This window comes from Pipistrellus hanaki (assembly GCF_964339955.1).
Source record: "Pipistrellus hanaki genome assembly, chromosome: 1".
NCBI lineage: Eukaryota > Metazoa > Chordata > Mammalia > Chiroptera > Vespertilionidae > Pipistrellus > Pipistrellus hanaki.
The window spans coordinates 155,676,221-155,697,438 of record NC_140503.1 but is presented as its reverse complement, the minus strand read 5'-3'; the positions used below and the strand labels follow the sequence as shown (position 1 = coordinate 155,697,438).

Here is a 21,218-nt window from a genome sequence, read left to right as displayed (position 1 = left end):
TAATCAATTCAGACTGTCACAGTACAACACGTGAGATTGCAGAGAAGCTTCATGTATCACATACATGCATTCAAAATCACTTAAAACAACTTAGTTTTTTGTTATTTGTGTGTCTTTGAATAAGGTACTTAACCTATCTATATTTTTATTCATTCTCAAAATGAATTCACATTTTGAGACGAATATTACATAATTTATGTGATTGTCTAACCAGTAAGCTGTATACCCACAACCATTAAATAATAATAATAATAATAATAATAATAAATAAGTACACATTCCAATTGTAAAATTCTATACAATAGTTGTTCACCGAGGCAGAAATTCTTAAGTATTCTAGGATGCAAAATCTCCCTCTAGCGGCAACTCAAGTCAGACACATTACCTCTGCTACCAAGTACAGCTAACACAGTGCATTTGGCTTAAACATAGGTTCTTCTTCCATGATTTCATCCTTAAAATTATTCTGTCAAATTAACAGTATACAACTCAGTATAAACTAAATAACAGACATGATTTGGTCAAATTTTTTATTACATAAGCAAATACAATGTAAGAGGAAGAAACAAATCATAGTTCTAATTTTATCATGTAACACAGTGACTGCGTTCCCAGATGTGCTTTTGCTCTCTTTTCATAAGACACACTACCACTGTGTTTATGGTAATACTTACAGAACATTATTTTTACCTTTTTATCTATGGAATAATACAGAACGTATTGGAAGTATCATAATAAACTAGGGGAACAGTGGATGAATTTGTGCACCTTGAAAAGAACTGTGGGCCAAGAGGTTGTGGTGGGCATAAGGGCAGGTCTTGGCCCATCCTCCATGCCCCTGACTGGCCCCTCTGGCCCAAGTCCCCAGTCCCCTGTCTGCTGGCAGCCCTGCTCCTGCTGCCTCTGCTCCCACTCACTAATGGCATTTTCCCCACTCGACCCACTGACTGCCTGGAGTGTTTGGGGCTGGCATCATCAGTGGGTACAAGTGGCGGCTTCTGCCCTGATCACCCCTCAGGAGCAGGGGGAAATGGAGAATCCTTCAGGGGCAATCAGGGCCAGCAGCTGCTGCTCACACTCATTGATGGTGCTGAGTGATTGGGACAGGTGCCGGGCACTGGCAGCAGGTGCAAGTGGGGCTGGCACTGGCAGTGGGTGTGAGTGGCATCTCTGGCCCCATCAATAGGTGCAAGTGGGGCTGTCACCAGCAGTGTGTGTAAGAGGCAGTTGTTGGCCCAGATTGCCCCTCAGGAGCAGAGGGAAGTGGAGAAGCACTGAGGGGCAATTGGGGCTAGCAGCTGCCACTCACACCCACTGAAAGTGCAGCATGATTGGGTCTGGTGCCAGGTGCAGGCAGCAGGAGTGAATGGTGGCTCTGGCACTACCAGCAGGAGTGAGCAGGACTGGTGCCAGCCACAGGTGTGAGTGCCTGGTAGTACCGTGGTGCACAGGAGCAAAGAATTTTCTGTAACCACCAGAGGCTCACCCTGATGACAGTGACCAGTGCCCCGTCTTGGTCTAGTGCCCCTGCTCCACCATCTCGCTGCAGCAGAGTTCTGAACTATGCTGCCTGCTGTCAATGCCCGCCATGTTCCACACACACCCCCTGATGGTCAGCACATGTCATAGTGACTAGTTGTTTGGTTGTTCAGTTATTCTGTCATTCAGTCTATTTGCATATTCAGGTATATATATATATATATATATATATATATATATATATATATATATATATATATATATATATATGAGGAACTCACAGAATTCATATATTCAGTCCTCTAATTTTATTTTTGAGGAAACAGAAGCCAAGGGAAATTATATCCATAGTTGTATTTTAAGACAATCTCATTGATAAATTTCATTATTATATATTGAGTTTAAAGACAACAGTTAGAAATGACAACAGTTAGAAATACAGGATTCTGTCTTAAAAATGATTCTGACAGAATTTGTACACCATGCCAACAGATAACTGAATGGAAATTAGCATGTTCTTTAATGTGCTTCCATTAGCATTAAAAAGGATACAACTACAAAGGTGTTTATCACAGAAGCAAAGCAGGAATGATTTTCAGACATACTCATTTCTTTTTTTTCCCTCTCACCAGACCAATGCTGACTTTCCATTATATTGATTTAAGTTTATAGTTTTATTGATCAAGTTTGTAATTGAAGTGGAGCATAATTGAAAATCTTGGATTTTATATTACTACCAGTGTTGATATGTTTTGTCAAATGTTCATATTTCTGATGGCATAGACACAGATACAGACATACACATAGTTACAAATATTGAGTATAGTCACCTTTAAATGTAATCTGCTAATGTGTATTCTAACTTTTATTTAAAATTTATTTTCCTTTGGTTTTATTATCATTTTATATTGACATATGATAACATTTTTCATTTCTTATTTATATTTGTGTCTGTGACCATGAGCTATTTTATGCAAACTATATATAGATATATAGATATATAGATATATAGATATATAGATATATAGATATATAGATATATAGATATATTGGGTCGGCAGCTAAGTAATTGCGGATTTTTTAAAGAAAATCAAAGACAATTTTTTCATGGAACTAAATAACTTTATTCTTTAATGTACTGCCCATTTGATCAGTGACCTTTTGCCATCTTTCAGGCAGCATCATAATCCCACGTTCAAAAAACTTCTGTTTTTTATTAGCAAAAAACTGAATCAGGTACGATTTGACATCATCATCATTATTGAAATTTTTACCATTCAAGGAGTTTTGTAAAGATCGAAACAAAAAGTAATCAGATGGTGCAAGGTCAGGACTATATGGTGGATGTGGCCAAACATCCCAACCAAGCTCCATTAATTTTTGCCGAGTGACCAAAGATGTGTGTGGCCTTGCATTGTCATGATGGAATACAACACCTTTTCGATTTGTCAATTCGGGCCACTTTTCTTCAACTGCATCGTTTAATTTCATTAGTTGTTCAATGTAGACATCAGAATTGATCGTTCGGTTGGGTGGTAAGAGTTCAAAGTAGACAATTCCTTTGTAATCCCACCAAACTGATAACAAAACCTTCTTTTGATGAATATCAGCTTTTGATGTTGTTTGAGTTGGTTCACCTGGCCTGCTCCATGATCTTTTCCGCTTGATATTGTTGTAAACAACCCATTTTTCATCGCCAGTTATCAGTCGTTTTAAAAATGGATCATTTTCATTAAGTTTCTTTAGCAAATCGCAGCTGCTAATGCGTTGCGTTAACTGTGATTCTTTCAGTTCGTGAGGAACCCATGTATCGAGTTTTTTAACATAGCCAAGTTGTTTTAAGTGATTTTCAATGCATGTATGTGATACATGAAGCTTCTCTGCAATCTCACGTGTTGTACTGTGACAGTCCGAATTGATTATTGCTTTGATTAGGGCGTCATCAACTTCAACTGGACGACCAGAGCGTCTTTCATCTTTGAGTGAAAAATTACCAGAACGAAATTTGGCAAACCAATTTTGACACTGCCGTTCTTTTAAGGCTTCGTCACCATAAACAGCACATAACTTTTTATGAGCTTGTGATGCGTTTTTCCCTTGCGGAAATAAAAAAGCAAAATATGACGAAAATGTTCCTTTTGATTTTCCATTTTTCAACGAACGCCAAACAAAAACTACAAAACAGATCAAAAAACTTTTTTTACTGATTAACAGCTGAATAGCCAACTATCAAATACAAAATGTGTTTTACATTTGTACTACGTCTGCAAACCTAAAAATTCAACTGAAGCCATATATGTGTGAAACCCGCAATTACTTAGTTGCCGACCCAATATATAGATATATATAGATATATAGATATATAGATATATATAGATATAGATATATAGATATATATAGATATATATAGATATATATAGATATAGATATATAAAAGCCTAAGAGATTGTTATGACCAATCGCTATGACAATGAACTGTCCACCAAGAGGCAGATGCTCAATGCAGGAACTGCCCCCTGGTGGTTAGTGCACTCCCACAGCCAACCTCTCATGGTTCCTCCCTGGCAGGATCAGATGGCCAGCCCTGATCACCAGTCAGGTCAAGGGACCCAACCCATGCACTGGGCCTCTGGTGTTGTAAATAAAACTTAAAAATTAAGTGACAGATATGTATAACATATAATAGTAAGAAGATATGCTACCATGTTTATATACATTTTCCACTAATACTAGTATATTTTTTACAAACATTCTGTATTGTTCTACTCTTGTTCCAAAACCAATGAGCAGAAACTATTGAAAAGATAATAATAAATTTGAATTGATATATATGAATCTGAATTACCTTTAAAATATAAGGTCTTTCTATATTTCTATATATTTTTAAGTTAAATACCAAAAAAAAATTTTTTTTTTTAGTTTTCTAATTATTGTTTAAAACTTTCAAGTGTAAAGAATTAGTATTCCTTCAATTCTAAAGGCAACTTATTTTTCTAAGATACTAATTTTTTTAATACATGAAAGATTTAACTTTCAAATGTGTTTGAATACTTTCATTTTTCAATACATAAAGGATCTGTGATATTTTATATTATTAAATGCCCAATAAATCTTAAATTGGCTCTGAAAGTTAAAAAAATAAAATAAAATTTGACTTTGAGGAAGCTCTTCTCCACCCTCTGCTGATAGGTAAACGCAACTGCAGGATATTTGTTAAGTTGGTCCTTTATTTTTCTTTTCTTTTTTAAAGTTCATCTTTATTGAATTGTAAGGCATTTTAACTTTTAGTAAACAAATAAGTATTATAAATGTCTCAAAGAAGCATGCATTTGAATCAAGCAAATATAAAACCAACCCATCTGTTTAGTTTACTAGCCTTGAAAAGAATGATAAAATGGCATCAATTTATCATTAATGACAAGAAGTAATAGAGCTGCATGCTTCTAAATTATTATTTATCTCAAATTTACTTACGAGTTGTATAACGTAATCTGTGGTGATTTAGTGTTTGTACTTTGGAAATTCTAAAACATTTAAAAACTGTGAAAAACCTGACTTAAAATTTTGTGTCTGACTTATTACTGACAATATGTAAAGGTGAATTATGTAGTAAAGAAATACTGAAAGTTTTTTTTAAAAGGAGGAAATAACTTTTAATAGTGAAACTAAATGGCATTCCAGCCATAAAAACAGATTCCATTTGGACAGTCACATAAACATGCATTTTAATATTAAAGACGTAGATTCATGAAAAATACAGTCTATATTATTACAAGGATTCTTAGCACTTTCATAAGTTTTACTTATTTAATCATATTACATTAAAATATAAAAAATGAAGATTTTATTAAAACACTCAGAATTGATATTTTAATTATTAAAGTAATGAATTTATGTTCATTGTTATGAGTTTATATTGCATACTAGAGGCAACAACTATTTAAAATTTTTGTGTACCTTTCAAATTACTTTTAACACAATTATATGCCTATATCCTTCAACATTATGTACTTTTTGATAGGTCACATATTTTATAGTGCCTTAATTTAAAATATCTTTGTTTATATTTTAAGCTTTCTTCACCCTAAGCCTTATAATAATACAGGAGTGGTTCATACACAGTTTAAATTCAAATTCAGTGAGTATAATTAAAAATCATACAGAAAATCAAATAGTGCAAAACTGTTACATTTTTTATTATTTGAAACAAAATATTAAATATATATGAATGCATATCTGAAAGAGAAAATATTTTCCATTATTTTCACATACTTCTTTAAGGACAGGAAAACATTTTATTTTCTCAGTCTCACATAAGTAAAGATGATAAAATGAAGGACTTGTCATTTTATGTGTATTTGTTACTATTTTGTTTTGGTTGCAAAATGCAACAAAATGAAATAGAACCTTAATCAAGTTGACAAATGTCAACTGCATTATAGTTAAGGTATTAAGTGAAATTTAGAGACCAAGCAAAACAAAACAGGAACCATGTTATGGTACATTATGAAAACTGGTGAAAAAAATAGCAGTCACCAGAATAGCAATATTGACCATACAACCAGGAATCCCTGAAATGGAAGCACATCTGGGCCTTGTGTTTTCACTCTAGTGAAAGCAGTACATGCCATGCTGATTATGAGTTGATCCTGTGGTTAGAAAAGGCTTAGCTTCTTATTCCTGCTTTACCACTTATAAACTGAGTGACATTAGGCGAGTTATCTTTCTGCTATAAAATGTCCGTAGTAGTATTACCTATTTCTCCATTCAGAAGCATTAAAAGAGATAAACTGTGTAAAAGTACTCAGTGCATCAGAGTTGACCAACATCTACTATGCTTTCTTCTTCCTTCTTCTCATTGATATTAATATGATTCAGAATTTTCCATGCTTCTCCTCTAAGTCTGTATTCTTACCTGTTGAATTAGCTTTTAATCAGGTTTTGTCTTCAACTCATAGTTGTGATTTCTTTATAACTTTATCTTGCTTATAACTCCACACTATATTCTTTTGTAGTTTAGTTGCCTCTGCCAATGACCTTAGTATCTTTAAATGTGCGAAATCAAACTCCAAGAGGAAGAATACATCTTCATTGTTTATCTTTTGAGTGGAGCCTCTAATACCAGCTCATACCTTAGGTTGGTCTGTGATTCTGTTAAGTTCAGGTGAATAACTTGTTGAATCCCATGGCCTATCTGCTGCTGGCTAACAGTGACAATGGTGGGACATTTTACCCAGAGGGCAATGATCATGGCTGCCACATGCCTACAACATCTAAACAAATTGACATTAAAAGTTAAGGTTCAAGGACTTACCAAATTATAGAACCAGAGTATGTAGTGAGGCTGGCTCTTGAATTATCATCTGTGTCTTCCCAACCCAATGCTCTTCTGAATAGACTTTAAAGATTTCGGGTAATGGTGACATTTTTGCAGGATACTAAAGTTGCTATGAAAAATATTCTATAATGTTGCCACTTACACATTTCCTAATAAAATCCTTAAGTATCAGAATTTTAGTATTTATTGTTTTAATATAAACATGATTATATTCTGTGTCTTGAAGAACGACTATTTATTTTAAAATGTCTTATTTATAATTGAATTCTATTGACTTGTTCTTTTTGCTTTAACTTCCCAGGCTGCTAAGTTGGATATCACAGTGCAAGCTTTGGGGTCCCAATGGGGGACTCTGGATCAAGGCGATCTACCCTGGTCTCCCGGTTGCCAATATTCAGAAGAAGTATTAGCAGAAGACATGACTCTCTTCCTTCTTCCCCCTCCTCCAGTAATACAGCTGGCGTCCACAGTTCCTCTCCTTCCAGCACGAACTCAAGCTCAGGTAGTACAGGCAAACGCAGGAGCATCTTCCGCACTCCTTCCATCAGCTTCCACCACAAGAAGGGGAGTGACCCCAAGCAAGAACCCACCAACCACAACCTTAGTGTTTCCAATGGTGCTCAAGCTGGTCACAGCGGTACGCAGAAACCCGCCTTGGAAGAGCACGTTAAAACCAGGGGAAGGCATTCTGTGGGTTTTAGTAGTTCACGAAGTAAGAAGATAACAAGATCTTTGACAGAGGATTTTGAAAGGGAAAAGGAGCACTCAACTAATAAGAACGTCTTCATCAATTGCCTGAGTTCTGGCAAAAGCGAGGGGGACGATTCCGGCTTCACAGAAGAGCCGACTCGCCGTTCCGTGAGGCAGTCCACGAAGAAGCTGCTCACGAAATCCTTTTCCTCTCACTCTAAGCTTTCTAAGCCGGTTCCACAGAGCCAGTCCGTGTCCTTGGCACAGCAGTCTGAGTTCTCACTGGAAATCACACAGTTCCAGGAGAGAGAACCTGTATCCGTGAGAGCGTCTCCATCTTGCTCTGGGGATATAACGGAACGGGCAGGAAGCTCTTTGCAATCTCCATTGCTTTCTGCCGATCTTACCACAGCTCAGACACCTTCCGAGTTTTTAGCCTTGACGGAGGATTCCGTCTCTGAAGCAGATGTGTTTTCTAAGAGCGGAAGCTCGGCATCCCACTGTGACAACTTTGGCCACAATGATTCTACCTCTCAGATCTCCCCCAGTCCTGCTGCTGTTACAATGGTGACAATAGACCGGACGGGAGCTGTTCCCTGTGCAATTATGTCTCCTGGGAAATATAGGTTAGAAGGTCGATGTAGCTCTAAATCTAATTCCTTACCAGAAACCTTGGCTGCTAATCAGAAGGAAGTGTTATTGCAAATCTCTGAGCTCCCTGTTACAAATGGGAGTGACTTAGAGGATCACCTACCAGCAGATACTCAAGGAGAAGAGCATATGGTATTACAAAATGGTGACACAATGTTGGCGACAAGCTCCCCAAGGAAACTTGGATTTTATGAGCAACATAAAGCGATAGCTGAGCGTGTTAAAGGGACTCATCCTACGTCAGATTCAAGGATAATACCTTCTTCTGGTGATCGTCATATTTTTAACAAAACATATGGATATGATGCAAATCCTGCCAAAGGTATACTGATTTTCTTTGTATAAATTGTAATTTTTATTATAATTATTCAATTTTCTTACTCCATCTCATTAATTGAAACCACATTTTACGTATTTTTTACTCTAATATTCTTTCCTGTTTATAATCTGAAATTCGTTCACTATTTGACCTTAAGCTTACATTTTTCTAAAAATGTAATTCAGCAATATTACTCATTTTTCTTAGTTGTGTTATCCAGAATCATTCTGACCCTCAGAGGAAAGTGGAAGGAAACAGATTTTGTTTTCCATGTGGCTTTAGCTAAAGCAAGAGTTGTCTTTTTTTGGAGTTTATGGTGAAGTATTGGTATTTCTTAATTAATGGAATGACTATATTCTGCTATTACTACCAGTATTACGACTACTATGACGACTACTACTACTACTACTACTACTACCAGTTCTCCCAACATTGGAAGATTTTTCCGTCCCACTTACTGATCTGTGCTCTTTAGATACATTAATTCATTTAATCCTCAAATCAGTGAAATCACTCCTCTTGTTATAGCACATTGTACAGGGAAAACAGTTGAAGCAAAAAAACAACAACAAAATGAACAAAAAAAAATAACAAACCAAAAACCAGTTGAAGCACAGGTAGCTTAAGCAATGTGTCCAAAGTTACAAAGTTGTATGTAATTGGGATACAAGCCCCATGAGGTAGGCACTAGTACATTCTCCAGTTAACAGCTGTGAAAACTGAAACCAAGAGACCATATAGCTGGTAAGCAGCATAGCCAAGTTACAACTATCTCAATCCAAAGCTCAGTTTTTTAATGGCCAGCCTACAATACAGATATAACCCTGGCTCTTTCCAAAACATTAAGAATAATAATACTAAAATATAAAATAAAATTTATAAGTCAAATTTATATTATAATGTCAAGAATCATAAGATTATATAATGTATTTAACTAGTCCCTCCATGATTATGGCAGTATAGTTTGAGAAGGATAAATATTAGTTCTTTTTTAAAAATATATTTTATTGATTTTTACAGAGAGGAAGGGAGAGGGATAGAGAGCTAGAAACATCCATGAGAGAGGAACATCGACCAGCTGCCTCCTGTACACTCCCCCACTGGGGATGTGCCCACAACCAATGCACATGCCCTTGACCGGAATCAAACCTGGGACCTTTCAGTTCGCAGGCCGATGCTCTATCCACTGAGCCAAACCTGTTTTGGCAATATTAGTTCTTTTTTAATGTTTGGTAAAATTCACCTGTGAAGCTATCTGGTGTAGAGCTTTTATTTGCTGGGAGTTTTCTGACTACTGCTTCAATTTGATTAGTTATTCAGGTTTTCTGATATTTGCTGATTCAATTTTGGCAGATTGTATGTTTTTAGGAATTTATCTATCTCGCCTCAGTTGTCCAATTTGTTGGCATATAGTTGTTGGTAATATTTTCTTAAAACCTTTTGAAATTAAAAAAGAGAATTAACAAGTGCTATGGTGGCACTTGTTAATTCTCTTTTTTAATTTCTGATTTTATTTTTGGGGGTTCTCTCTCATTTTTCTTGATGAACCTGGTTAAAGGTTTGTGTGTATAAAACAACTGTTGGTTTTATACACACACACACACATACACACACACACACACACACACACACACACAGATATAATTGATTTCAGAGTGAGGAAGAGGAGAGAGGAGGAGATGGATAGAAAAATCAATAATGAGAATCATTAATCGGCTACCTCCTGCAAGCCCCACATTGGGGATCGAACCCACAACCCAGGAATGTGCCCTGATCAGGAATATTACCATGACCTCCTGGTTCATAGGTCAACACTCAACCACTGAGCTACACTGGCCAGGCTGATTCCAAAAGTTTTAGGCTTCAAATGATTAAGCATACTAAACTACCACTATTAATTTTGAAAGTTTTCTGTGAGAGAGAATTTTTAAATGATACTAAGAGTTTCCTATATACTTTCAATGGAATATTTATGAAAACTACATTTAAACATTTATATTCATTTTTATTTATTTGTTCTTGTCTTTTGCAATAGTTCTTGCCAGCAGCCTCAGTCCATATCGTGAAGGAAGATTTATAGAGAGAAGATTGCGGTCTTCATCAGAAGGAACGGCAGGGAGTAGCAGAATGATTTTGAAACCAAAAGATGGAAATGTGGAAGAAGTTAATAGTCTAAGAAAGCAAAGAGCAGGTTCGTCGTCTTCAAAAATGAACAGCATGGTAAGTCAATACACATGCCTGCACCTGATGGAATAATTCCCTCTGTATCTGGCAGTTTCTTGCATGCTAAATGAAAGCAGACTGAAGACTAGACTCCTTACATCTGAAGGGAAAATGGATCTCCATCATTTGATGACATACGTCGGAGGTGCTAAGTGTGCACTTAATTCCCTCATAACAGATAGGAGCATTCAGAGAGGGCTGCACTTAATTCCTGTCTTCTTTGCTTCTGTAGAAAGTCTGACGTTGTCCATTCTAGCATAAAACCCTGGAATGCACAGCTAAGGGAAATGCTGATCCTGAGGATACCCCGACACCATCATTGCACACCGTGTTATCACCCTCTAGCTAGCATAAAATGTGTCTTTTTGTAAACTACCCTTATGTCAGTACCACCCTTAGACCATTTAATGGACCCTACGCTGCCTGTCCCTTTACAGTTCCCCTTCCACCCAAAGTGAGGGGCATGAGGGTCAAGGCAAAATCCACAGCTTTTGCACATTCTAAGTATTAGAGTTTCCAAATTCCTGGTCCAAACTGTGGGTGCCTGCTGATGAGGGGAGGGGGGTGGGTGTGTAGGAGGCTGCATCTAGGCTTGCATTTGTGGACTGGGTGTCTTAGAGGCAGGTGAAAGAAGCTTCTTTGTAATATGCGACAGAGTCAGGGGTGGGAAGAGGTGACCGGACTGGTGGACTGCAGCCCAAGGGGTCAGGAGCCCTCAGGTCTCACAAATATTGGGGTGGGCTTGTTTTTTGGAGTTCATTTTATTTACTTTCTCATAGATTTGTCATTTTTTTCAGTAGCATCTCTGATCCCTAATATTTAGCAGTGTTTCTTTCAAATGGTCTACCTACCTGTTTATTCATGAATATATGTGAAAAATACATAAAACTACATAATTTTTGACATCTCTATATGCCAGAAAACCTTTTTAAATGAAATTGTTAGCTTATGTAGTTCAGACCATCATTTTGTGAAGAAGGCTTATGTTACTGAGGTAGTACTGAGTGATAGCAAGACCATCATATGTGAAGTTAGAAGTTCTAGTCCTCAGGTCAGGCTTGGCCAGATTTTAATCTTGAGAAAATCAGAAATTGTAAACCAACAAATGATAACGTGCTTCTTGTCTTTATTATATTAAAACATGATTGTGTATATTTGCATGTGTATATATAGAAACCTATTATATTACCTATTATATTATATTTCAACTTTCTTTCTTGTTCTTTGGTACTTTGAAACTTATTAGTTTGGCAATTGATTTTTTTTTTTTGTCTAAGTTTAAGAACATGTTAAGAAAGATTTCCAATTGATGTAAAATTATAGGGTATGGCTAATGAATTATTATGAAACATAATAATTTCCATTATTCCTTCACAGAATTTTCATTATTCCTTCAGAGATTGTATTTATTTTAATAATTGTGCACTATTTATTACACTTGCCCTAAGGCATGCCTCTTATGTATTCTTTTTTTTTTTTTAATATATTTTATTGATTTTTGTACAGAGAGGAAGGGAGAGAGATAGAGAGTTAGAAACATCAATGAGAGAGAGTCATCGATCAGCTGCCTCTTGCACACCCCCTACTGGGGATATGCCCGCAACCAAGGTACATGCCCTTGACCGGAATCGAACCTGGGACCTTTCAGTCCGCAGGCCGACGCTCTACCACTGAGCCAAACCGGCTTCGGCTTATGTATTCTTTATATCTCATTTTTATACTGCATTTAAATATTTTTCCTTGTAATAGCATAAAATAACTTTTCCTTTGCGATACACTTTCAAGATTTAAAATATCAAAGCACAATAATGTAATTTTATCTTTTATTTAAGACTTTTTATGAATTTTCAAAATGTGTCCCTGCAGTAATGTAGATCTTCCAGTAGATGGCAGGACTACACCATTGCCTTGGGGGAGGAAAGCTTATAAAGCAGCAGATGTTCAGTTTCTCATCTCATGACACACATGAATTAATTACTAAAATTCTGCACACACCAAAAATATTGTATTTTTCCAATGTGAAAAAAAATAGGTATAATTTTTATCAATCCACCCTGGGCAACTATTGCTGTGTTGGCTGTCATCTTTTTATTTGATAATCTAAGGGAAAAGTGGTCAGTACACCTGAAAAATAGTCAGGTATTGCAGGTTTTAAAAATTCTTGTGACACACCAGTTGAAAATCGCTGCTATAAAGTATTAAGGTTGGGACAGACACTTTGTTAAAATATTATTCATTTTCACTGGGTTGACAGGTAAAATTTGTTGAAACAAATAATGAAACAGTTGAATTTTCACATGAAACCTATTAAAAATCTCTATGACATTACTGTTTTCCTTTGGATTTGCAAATACTATCTCATCCTTTAGTTAACTGTTTAATAGTTAATTTAAAATGCATAAAATATATTATTTATCTCATGATAATCTGAGTGAGGAAGAAATGTTATAGTTCCTTAGGTAATTTTAGTTATATGTGAAACAAATGACTTATGTATTTAGAAAATTATAGTTTTTTGTGTGTGAAAAATAAACCACATTTCCTATATTTCTTTTCCAAAATATTTCAAGCATATATATATACACTTAAGATACAACCATAGTTTAGCTATTTTTTTTCTTTTAGAACAATAATAAGAGCAACATGCATTATTAAGGCTAATTTTAACCAAGGGACTATAGTTAATGCTTCATATATAACATTAAATCCTTACAAAACTATGAACCAAGGGATACTGTTATTGATCACAGTGTGCAAAATAGGAAAATAAGACACTAAGAAGATAAGCAGTTGCCCAAAACACAAATGGTAAGTGGCAGAGATAGGATTGAGATTTGGACTCTAGTTGTCTAACTTTAAATTATGCTTGTTTTGGGGGAATATAATAAATGTAAATTAGTTTTTTATTTTTTGTGCGTTATTTATGTGTAATGAAGTTAACACATTTAAGACAAACTGTGCTTGTTCTGAGTGCAGACTGAGACCCTCTTTAAGGAATACAAAAAAGGAATACAATTTAGTACTTATTCTGGGCTTAACATTTGCTAGTATTTCTTGTTATATTGATGAATGGTATTAGTGTATTTATTGAGAGATAGCTCATTCAAAAAGGAACTTAGTCACAAAAGAAGACACTAATACTTAGAAAGAACTGGAGTACTTTGTACTAGTATAGTTCATGGAGATTTAATTCTATCAATAGGATATGGCTCTATTTATTAAGATGCTAAGGGTTTCCCAATGCCCTAATACATCAGATAGACCACAATTGTGAATATTTCAATCTGAAAGGAGAATGGTAGGATGTATAATTCTTTGAATATCAATGGCTCAGAAGATATTAGACTTTGCTTAAATTTATTATAAGAAACCAAAATATATCTGAAACAGTTGTACAAGCATTCACATTTACTATATGTGCTCAAACTGCTTTAAATATTTTTAAAATTTTTCCTATAATGAATAACTTTATTGACACTTTTCTTAGGTGGGTACAAATATTAAAAAACAAACAAACAAAAACAACACAATAATTTCCCCCCCAGAAATAGGCTCTTTCTTCCTGGGAACTTCCTTTCCAGATTGTGGTATCTCATTGAATAAATGTAAGGACTGTCACGTTTTTCCCACAGCCTTACACAGTTGAAGTCTACCTCCAAATATTTACAGTATCACCCAACTTTATAAGAATTCTTAATGGGAGCATAGATTATGTGTTATGATCGATACTGAGGATCTGTCATTACAGAAACAAAGTGCCCGAATGTGTGAGTAAAGATAAGATAAACAATGTGATAGCAAATAGTTCCCAAGCCTCAGTGACTTTATAATATTTTTTTCTCAGTCATTGTAGAAGGTGCTGGGAGTTCTGTTCAAGGTCTCATTCTGTATCCGGGCTGTTGCAGCAGCTACTGTTGCAAACTTTGCCTTTCACCAGGGCTAAAGAGCTCTCTGGAAGTCCTCGGCCCAGTAATAAGGGCTCCAGCCCCTGAGCTCACTTCATTGCTCTCACAGCTCATTGAGCTAATCATGTGGCCCAAACCAGCCACAAAAGGCATCAGGAAGCAGTTTTTTTCTTGTTTCTGGAAGGGGTAGACCCAGGTATGCTTGGTCAGCACTGATGACTGTCATATTCTCCAGTAATTTATTGTTTCTCGGTTCTTTCAATAAACTGAGATTTCCTGCTTGCCTCTCCCTCCCTTTTGTCATTTAAAGGGTCCTGACTTTATGTCCGGCTGCTCTGGTCACTGTGATTGAGGAAGAAGAAGGCATCTTTGACACTGAAGGATTCATTCCTAACCACACATTTTATTTTTTGGCATGTGCTTTCTTCAGGACTTAAAAGCCTTAAGATGTAGATCTAAAAACTGCTCAGTTCAATTTCTGGGAACTCAACTCTATTTGGAAGTATTTATTTTTTATTACATTAAAATGCTGATTTGGAAAGTTGTGTTATCTTTTAATGACTCAGCAGATGCATCCACAAAGTTGCCCTGAACTATTTGTGCTGAGTGACTCTGACAGCATTCATTTATGGCTAGTTTTACTCTGACACAGCGCAATTTCTTTCATTCGCAGCTTGGCATCCTGCTGCCTTTGTGCAGAAACTGTGAATTGCACAGTGAAAACATAAGCTGTAGGACTTCTGCAATAGAAGAACAGACCAGATTTATATTTAAGCAAAACGTTGTTACTTGTAGATCATTAGCATCTCATGTCATATTTTAATCATTTGGTATGACTTAGATATTACTAATAATAGTTAAATAATGTAAGACTAATTAAGCCCTATGTTAAATAGCCGAGCACTTTGCTATGCATTCACTTTTCTTCCGTGCCCTACTATGTCCTACTTATTAATTTACCTTTTACTCACTTATCCATTCATCTATACATTCATGGTTTCTTTCAATAGGAACTTATTGAGACATACTCTGAAGATGCAAAGATAAAAGAGACAGCCCTAAAGGTATTTAAAGTTCCATATTGGTAGACATTAGTGTGATCTTGTCAGTACAACAGATTTAACCATTTTGACCATCCTAAATGGGGGGGGGGGGGGGGAGTGGAGGCAAGGCTTGATTTGGATTGTGACCTTTGATACCAAATATTAAAAGGATTAAACAAGAACTACTGTATCTCTAATTTATATGGAGTCTATCTCACATGCTCAATAGATGCTGTTGAATATATATGTAAATTTTTGTGTTCTTTGCTAATTTCTACCATTGAGGCCTAGCTTTGAATGAACAGGGACTCTGAGAGACAAGAAAGTACAACATTAAGTTTCAAAGAATAGTATCAAAGGAAAGATGATTAAAAAATCTCTTTGAAGATCTTTCTCCTCTTAATTCTGAAATCTTATGTGAGACTTTCAAATATGTAAAATATTAAAGGCTTTTTGAGGGTTAAAATAATAATTTTAGCTTTTGATTTAACTCATTGTCAATGGAATTAAAATAAATATCATAGCTTGCTACAGGGACATCTAATGAGACAAAGAGATCGTTAATATTTTTAAGGAAGTGGAGCCACACAAATCATTCTCTTCAATCCTTTTATACTTTAAGGAGGAGAATCACAAGTATTACTCATTCAACATGAAATTACATTTGTTGATAACCAGTATATTAATTTTAGATTAATAGTCCTCATCTATAATGCCTTTATTGATTTTTCTAGTTACTAATGATACTTTTCCTATTAATATCTTTCTGTTATATCACATATATGGCAATCACCTTTTAGTTATTTGAATGTGTCTCAATTTACCTGTGAGACATTCATCTTTTAAATGAAATTTTGGATGTATTAACATTTCTTTTTTTTTTTTTTAATATATTTTATTGATTTTTTTTTTTTTAGAGAGAGGAAGGGAGAGAGATAGAGAGCTAGAAACATCGATGAGAGAGAGTCATCGATCAACTGCCTCTTGCACACCCCCCACTGGGGATGTGCCCGCAACCAAGGTACATGCCCTTGACCGGAATCGAACCCGAGACCCTTCAGTCCCCAAGCCGACGCTCTATCCACTGAGCCAAACCGGTTTCGGCGTATTAACATTTCTTATAGCATTTAATATAGTGCCTGGTACACAAAAAATATGGGTGAATTAAAGGTAAAATTGGAGATTTCTTATCCAGCTCCGCGGATTTCTTATCCAGCTCCACAGATTTCTTCTGCTGCGAATGATTCAATGACTTGATCTGCTCTAAGGAGGGACAGAGAGTGTATGGTCACCATAGCCATGTCCCTCAACTGGCCCCACCTCGGGACAGGACCCCGCTTCTAGCCCGCCTTCATTTGGCCAGTGCACCTTGGAAATCCGGCATGCCCGCCCCTTCCTACTCCCACTGGACTGGGTCCTGTCCCTCTCCCCGGACCCCAATCCCGAGGCCCTCCCCTTCCCTCCTCTTCACACCTGACCTGCTCCTGCAAACTCCCTACCGGAGTCAGGCCTGTGTTTTTCTCACCTTGAAGCTTCTGCACCAGCTCCTGTTGCATGCGGCCCCCAGCCTTCTCCTCTTCCAGGGAAATCTTAAGGGTCTCCTGGGATGCCATGGAGGAGTGAGGGTGTTGGAAACTGGGGCTCTTATACCTGGAGGTGTTGGCTGCTGTCCCTGGGCTCTGCCCCCTCCCCAGGCCCAAACCCCTTTCAGGATTCCTTCCAACCCTCTCTGAACTGGTCTCCACCCTGAAGAATGGCCACAGCCTCCCACCCTCCCAGGGAGTGTTCCTCAAAATGGAAATTTTGCAGAAACCGGTTTGGCTCAGTGGATTGAGTGTCAGCCTGTGGACTGAAAGGTCCTGGGTTCGATTCTGGTCAAGAGCATGTACCTGGGTTGCGGGGACATCCCAAGTAGGAGGTGTGCAAGAGGCAGCTGATCAATGATTCTCTCTCATCAATGTTTCTAACTCTCTATCCCTCTCCTTTCCTCTCTGTAAAAAATCAATAAAATATATATTTAAAAAATAAATAAATAAATAAAGGTAAAATTGCTGACTAGGTTACGATACATGCTTTAAGTACAATCTTTGTGTTTGGTGTACCTATGTATATTTTTGACATTTTGATTTATTATACAAATGTGCATGTACTTTTGTGAAACATTTTTTGATAGATTTTTGTTTTCTTATTCTAAAGTCTTGATCATGAAGGCCATACCAATTATGACACTATTCCAGTAGAAAAAATTATTTATTTTATTTTTACTTATTTTTTAAAATTTGTTGGGGTGACATTCGTTTTCCAAACCACACATTTTTTAGTGTACAACCCAATAAAACATCACCTATACACTGATTCATGTGTCCATCACCCCAAAAAAGTATTTCCGTCCCTACTCCCAGCTCCCTTTGCCCACCTCCACCTGCCTCATTTACCCCTTTCCTTCTACTAGTAGCGGTCACCACACTGTTGTATATGTCTCTGTGTTATATGTATATGTTTATGGTTAATCCCTTTAATTTCTTTCATCCAGTCCCCAACCCTAGAAAATTAGCCTTATGGAATGGCATATCAGAATAATAGTTATGGACTTGCCATACAAAGGAGTTAAGAAATTGTCAATTACTCATAATATTTATTGGAGAACTTATTAAAAAATACAAGTTCTTGGTCAGGTATGTTTAAAGTGACATTTTACAACTCCTGTGAATATTTTAACTAGTCCAACTCACTTTATTTCTAATAAATTTGAAGATTCAGCATTACTTTTAAAGAGGCAGAATAAAATAAAGTATATCAGCATTACTTTTAAAGAGGCAGAATTAAATAAAGTATACCATTTCTTTTTCTTTTTTCTTTTACTTTTTGGGTGAGTCATTTTTATTTAGAATATTTCATAGTTAGTATATTTGATGCAAAGAATTATAAATAGCTTATTTATAGTGCTAACTCACTTCATCTTAAATGACTTTAAGATTAGTTTGAGTAAATAAAGTTGCAGTACCATACCATAATTATTAAGTATCTCCTCATACAGTTCACATGAGAATGTGTACAGCAACTAATATTTTCCTCTATAATTACTTTCTTAAAACTTAGTCCCTTAGTCTGCTATAACAAAATGTCCTAGACTGGGTAGTGTCTAAATGACGGTAATTTATCTCTCACAGTTCTGGAGACTGGAAGTGCAAGACTGAGGTGCCAGCATCATTACTGGCTCAAACTGGCACCTCCTCCACGCGTCTTACATGGCAGGTGGGTGCGGGATCTCTCTGGAGCCTCTTCTATGCAGACACTGATCCCGTTCCTGAGGCCTCCACCCTCATGAACTAAGCAACTCCCAAACACCCTGCCTTCAAAACCATCGTCTTTGGGTATTAGAATCTCAACACGTGAATTTTAGACCATAGCAATAAACAATCAATGTTGTAACAATATCAGTATTAAATAATATTTATTAAAAGCATTGTGGAAAGCATATATTTTAATTTATTATTTACTATGTTTTTCAAGGAAGTAATTAAGAACATGTGTATAAGAAAATATTTTTCTTTAACCATACTGTATTGAACATACCTGTTAGGCAGTTTATATCCTTCTAAGATTAATAAATTGGATAATTAAGATTGTTTACCTTTTATTCTTGGGGTTAAAATGCAAAATTTGACAATTTAATTTTTAACTGTGCCAAGTTGTCTGTTTTCTGTGAGATAAAAACAGTTTTATGCCTTATTTAGGTAACCCTGTGGGCCGGCACAGCTTTCGCAGAATGAGAGAAAGTGCTTATTGATTCAGGATTCATGAAAAATCTCTGGCCATTTGAATAGCTGCCTAACCTGTAACACAGATTGGCTTTGAGTAAAATAACTGAGGGAATAGTCATTAGATTTTGAAGTTTTTACCTTATTCAAATTAGACAACAAGGCAAAATGTATTCATAGAGTCCATTACTCTGAATTTTAAATACAATATAATAATTTAGTAAGTTAACCTTAATATTTATTTTTACTTCCATGGTCAAGATATATGGTAGTAGAATTATATCAAATATTAATAATTATGGTTGGTTTAGAGAAGATATAAATATTTTAACATACTATTTTTTTCCAATAATTTTTAAATTGAGACAAACATTGATAATTGTATCCCATACCACCATATTTGCGATGTCAGGATAAAAAAGTATGACTTAGAAATGAATCATGCACATACATTTCACATTTCCCCAATTTCTGAGCTAATCATTTATAAATTAGAGTAGCTGTCATTTTATTAGTTTTATCATTTAATTCAGTGATCATTTTTACACTAGTGTTAAAAGGTTGCTCAGAAATACCTCCTTTGTTTACATCTTCTATTTGTGCTTATGTTGTTACATCCAACCTGAAACAGCCTACGCACTGATTTTATTAGTTCTCTCTTTTCAGGTATTTATTGTTTACATTTCTTACTCCTTACAAAATATCAGCTAGGTTATCTTCAACACTACCCAATAACTATTGTTTGTGTCAGTGAGAAGCACAAAGAATATTTTGGTAAGAGAGACTCCCATGAATCTGAGCTTTTATCAGGTGTCAAGAGGCGCAGGTGGAGAGATCTGGAATACGTTCCCTGCAATCCAGGTCCTTTCTTCCTACATTTGATTGTTGGATGAGGTTTCGATTGCTGGACATGTAAAATTTCCACATTTACACAGAAGGAGCTACCTTGATGTGAAACATCTCCATTTTTTTAAAACTATAGTTCTTAGCCTGTACATTATTTGCAAGAACTTATTAACTGGGTGTTTTAACCTGTGATCATCCCAAACATCTTTGTAGCATGCATGGACATCTTGCAAGGAGCCATAGTCCATACATTTTTATATTCCAGATTTTTTCCCCTTCATATGCAGTCCTAGTTAGACACATTCCATTAAGTGAGATCCACATACAAGCTCTCCTACTAATGAAACATGTTTAGTTAGCTGGTTTTTTTGTTTGCTAGAAGGTCTGGTCATTAGTATGTTTACAAGGAAATTACACTAGTTTTCCCTGCCTTTTTACTTTCTAAGAAGCATACTCCATTTCCCTCCATAACAGATCAGCTGCTTAATGTAGGCACTAAATATGAATGTTAATACACTCTCCTTAAGCTATCTATCTTGTTCTTGCCACTCACTCCAAAAATATTCCTATCTTTACCCATTAGTCCTCCATTTCCTCTGATCTTAGAGCTATGTTTCCCTGTGTTCTTCAAAACACTCGTTTCTACCAGTCTTCCTGATTTCAACCTCTCACCTCCTTCAAACAGCATTTCATCAGTACGTTTCTTCTGTTTTCATCCACAATTCTTCTCAATGTCTTTATTATTGTCAGGTTACAACACTACCAAATTTTCCATCACTGAGAAAACAAACAGTAATGTTTGTTTCTAAGTCCTGTCTGCTTCTAAAGTTCTCTATCTGTTTATTCTTTTTCCTTTCAAGGCCAAAGGTTTTGAAAGAATAGCCTTCTCTAGCCATAGTTATTTTCTAACTGCTCACAAAGCTCCTCAATTTCATGCATTTTAGCTCTTGTAATATACAGGAT

At 36.0% G+C, this 21,218-nt stretch overlaps 1 protein-coding gene across 2 annotated transcripts in view; it reads left to right on the top strand.

Moving 5' to 3' along the window:
• Positions 1-21,218, top strand: part of CCSER1 (coiled-coil serine rich protein 1) — a gene marked incomplete at its 3' end in the record, with an annotated part of 1,087,168 nt that overhangs the window by 122,944 nt on the left and 943,006 nt on the right. For both annotated transcript variants that reach the window (XM_084881902.1, XM_084881903.1), the window contains exons 2-3: positions 7,119-8,480; positions 10,513-10,697. In XM_084881902.1, coding sequence (XP_084738028.1) covers positions 7,160-8,480; positions 10,513-10,697 — 1,506 coding nt within the window. In that variant the 5' untranslated portion in view covers positions 7,119-7,159. The remainder of the gene's footprint in view (positions 1-7,118; positions 8,481-10,512; positions 10,698-21,218) is intronic.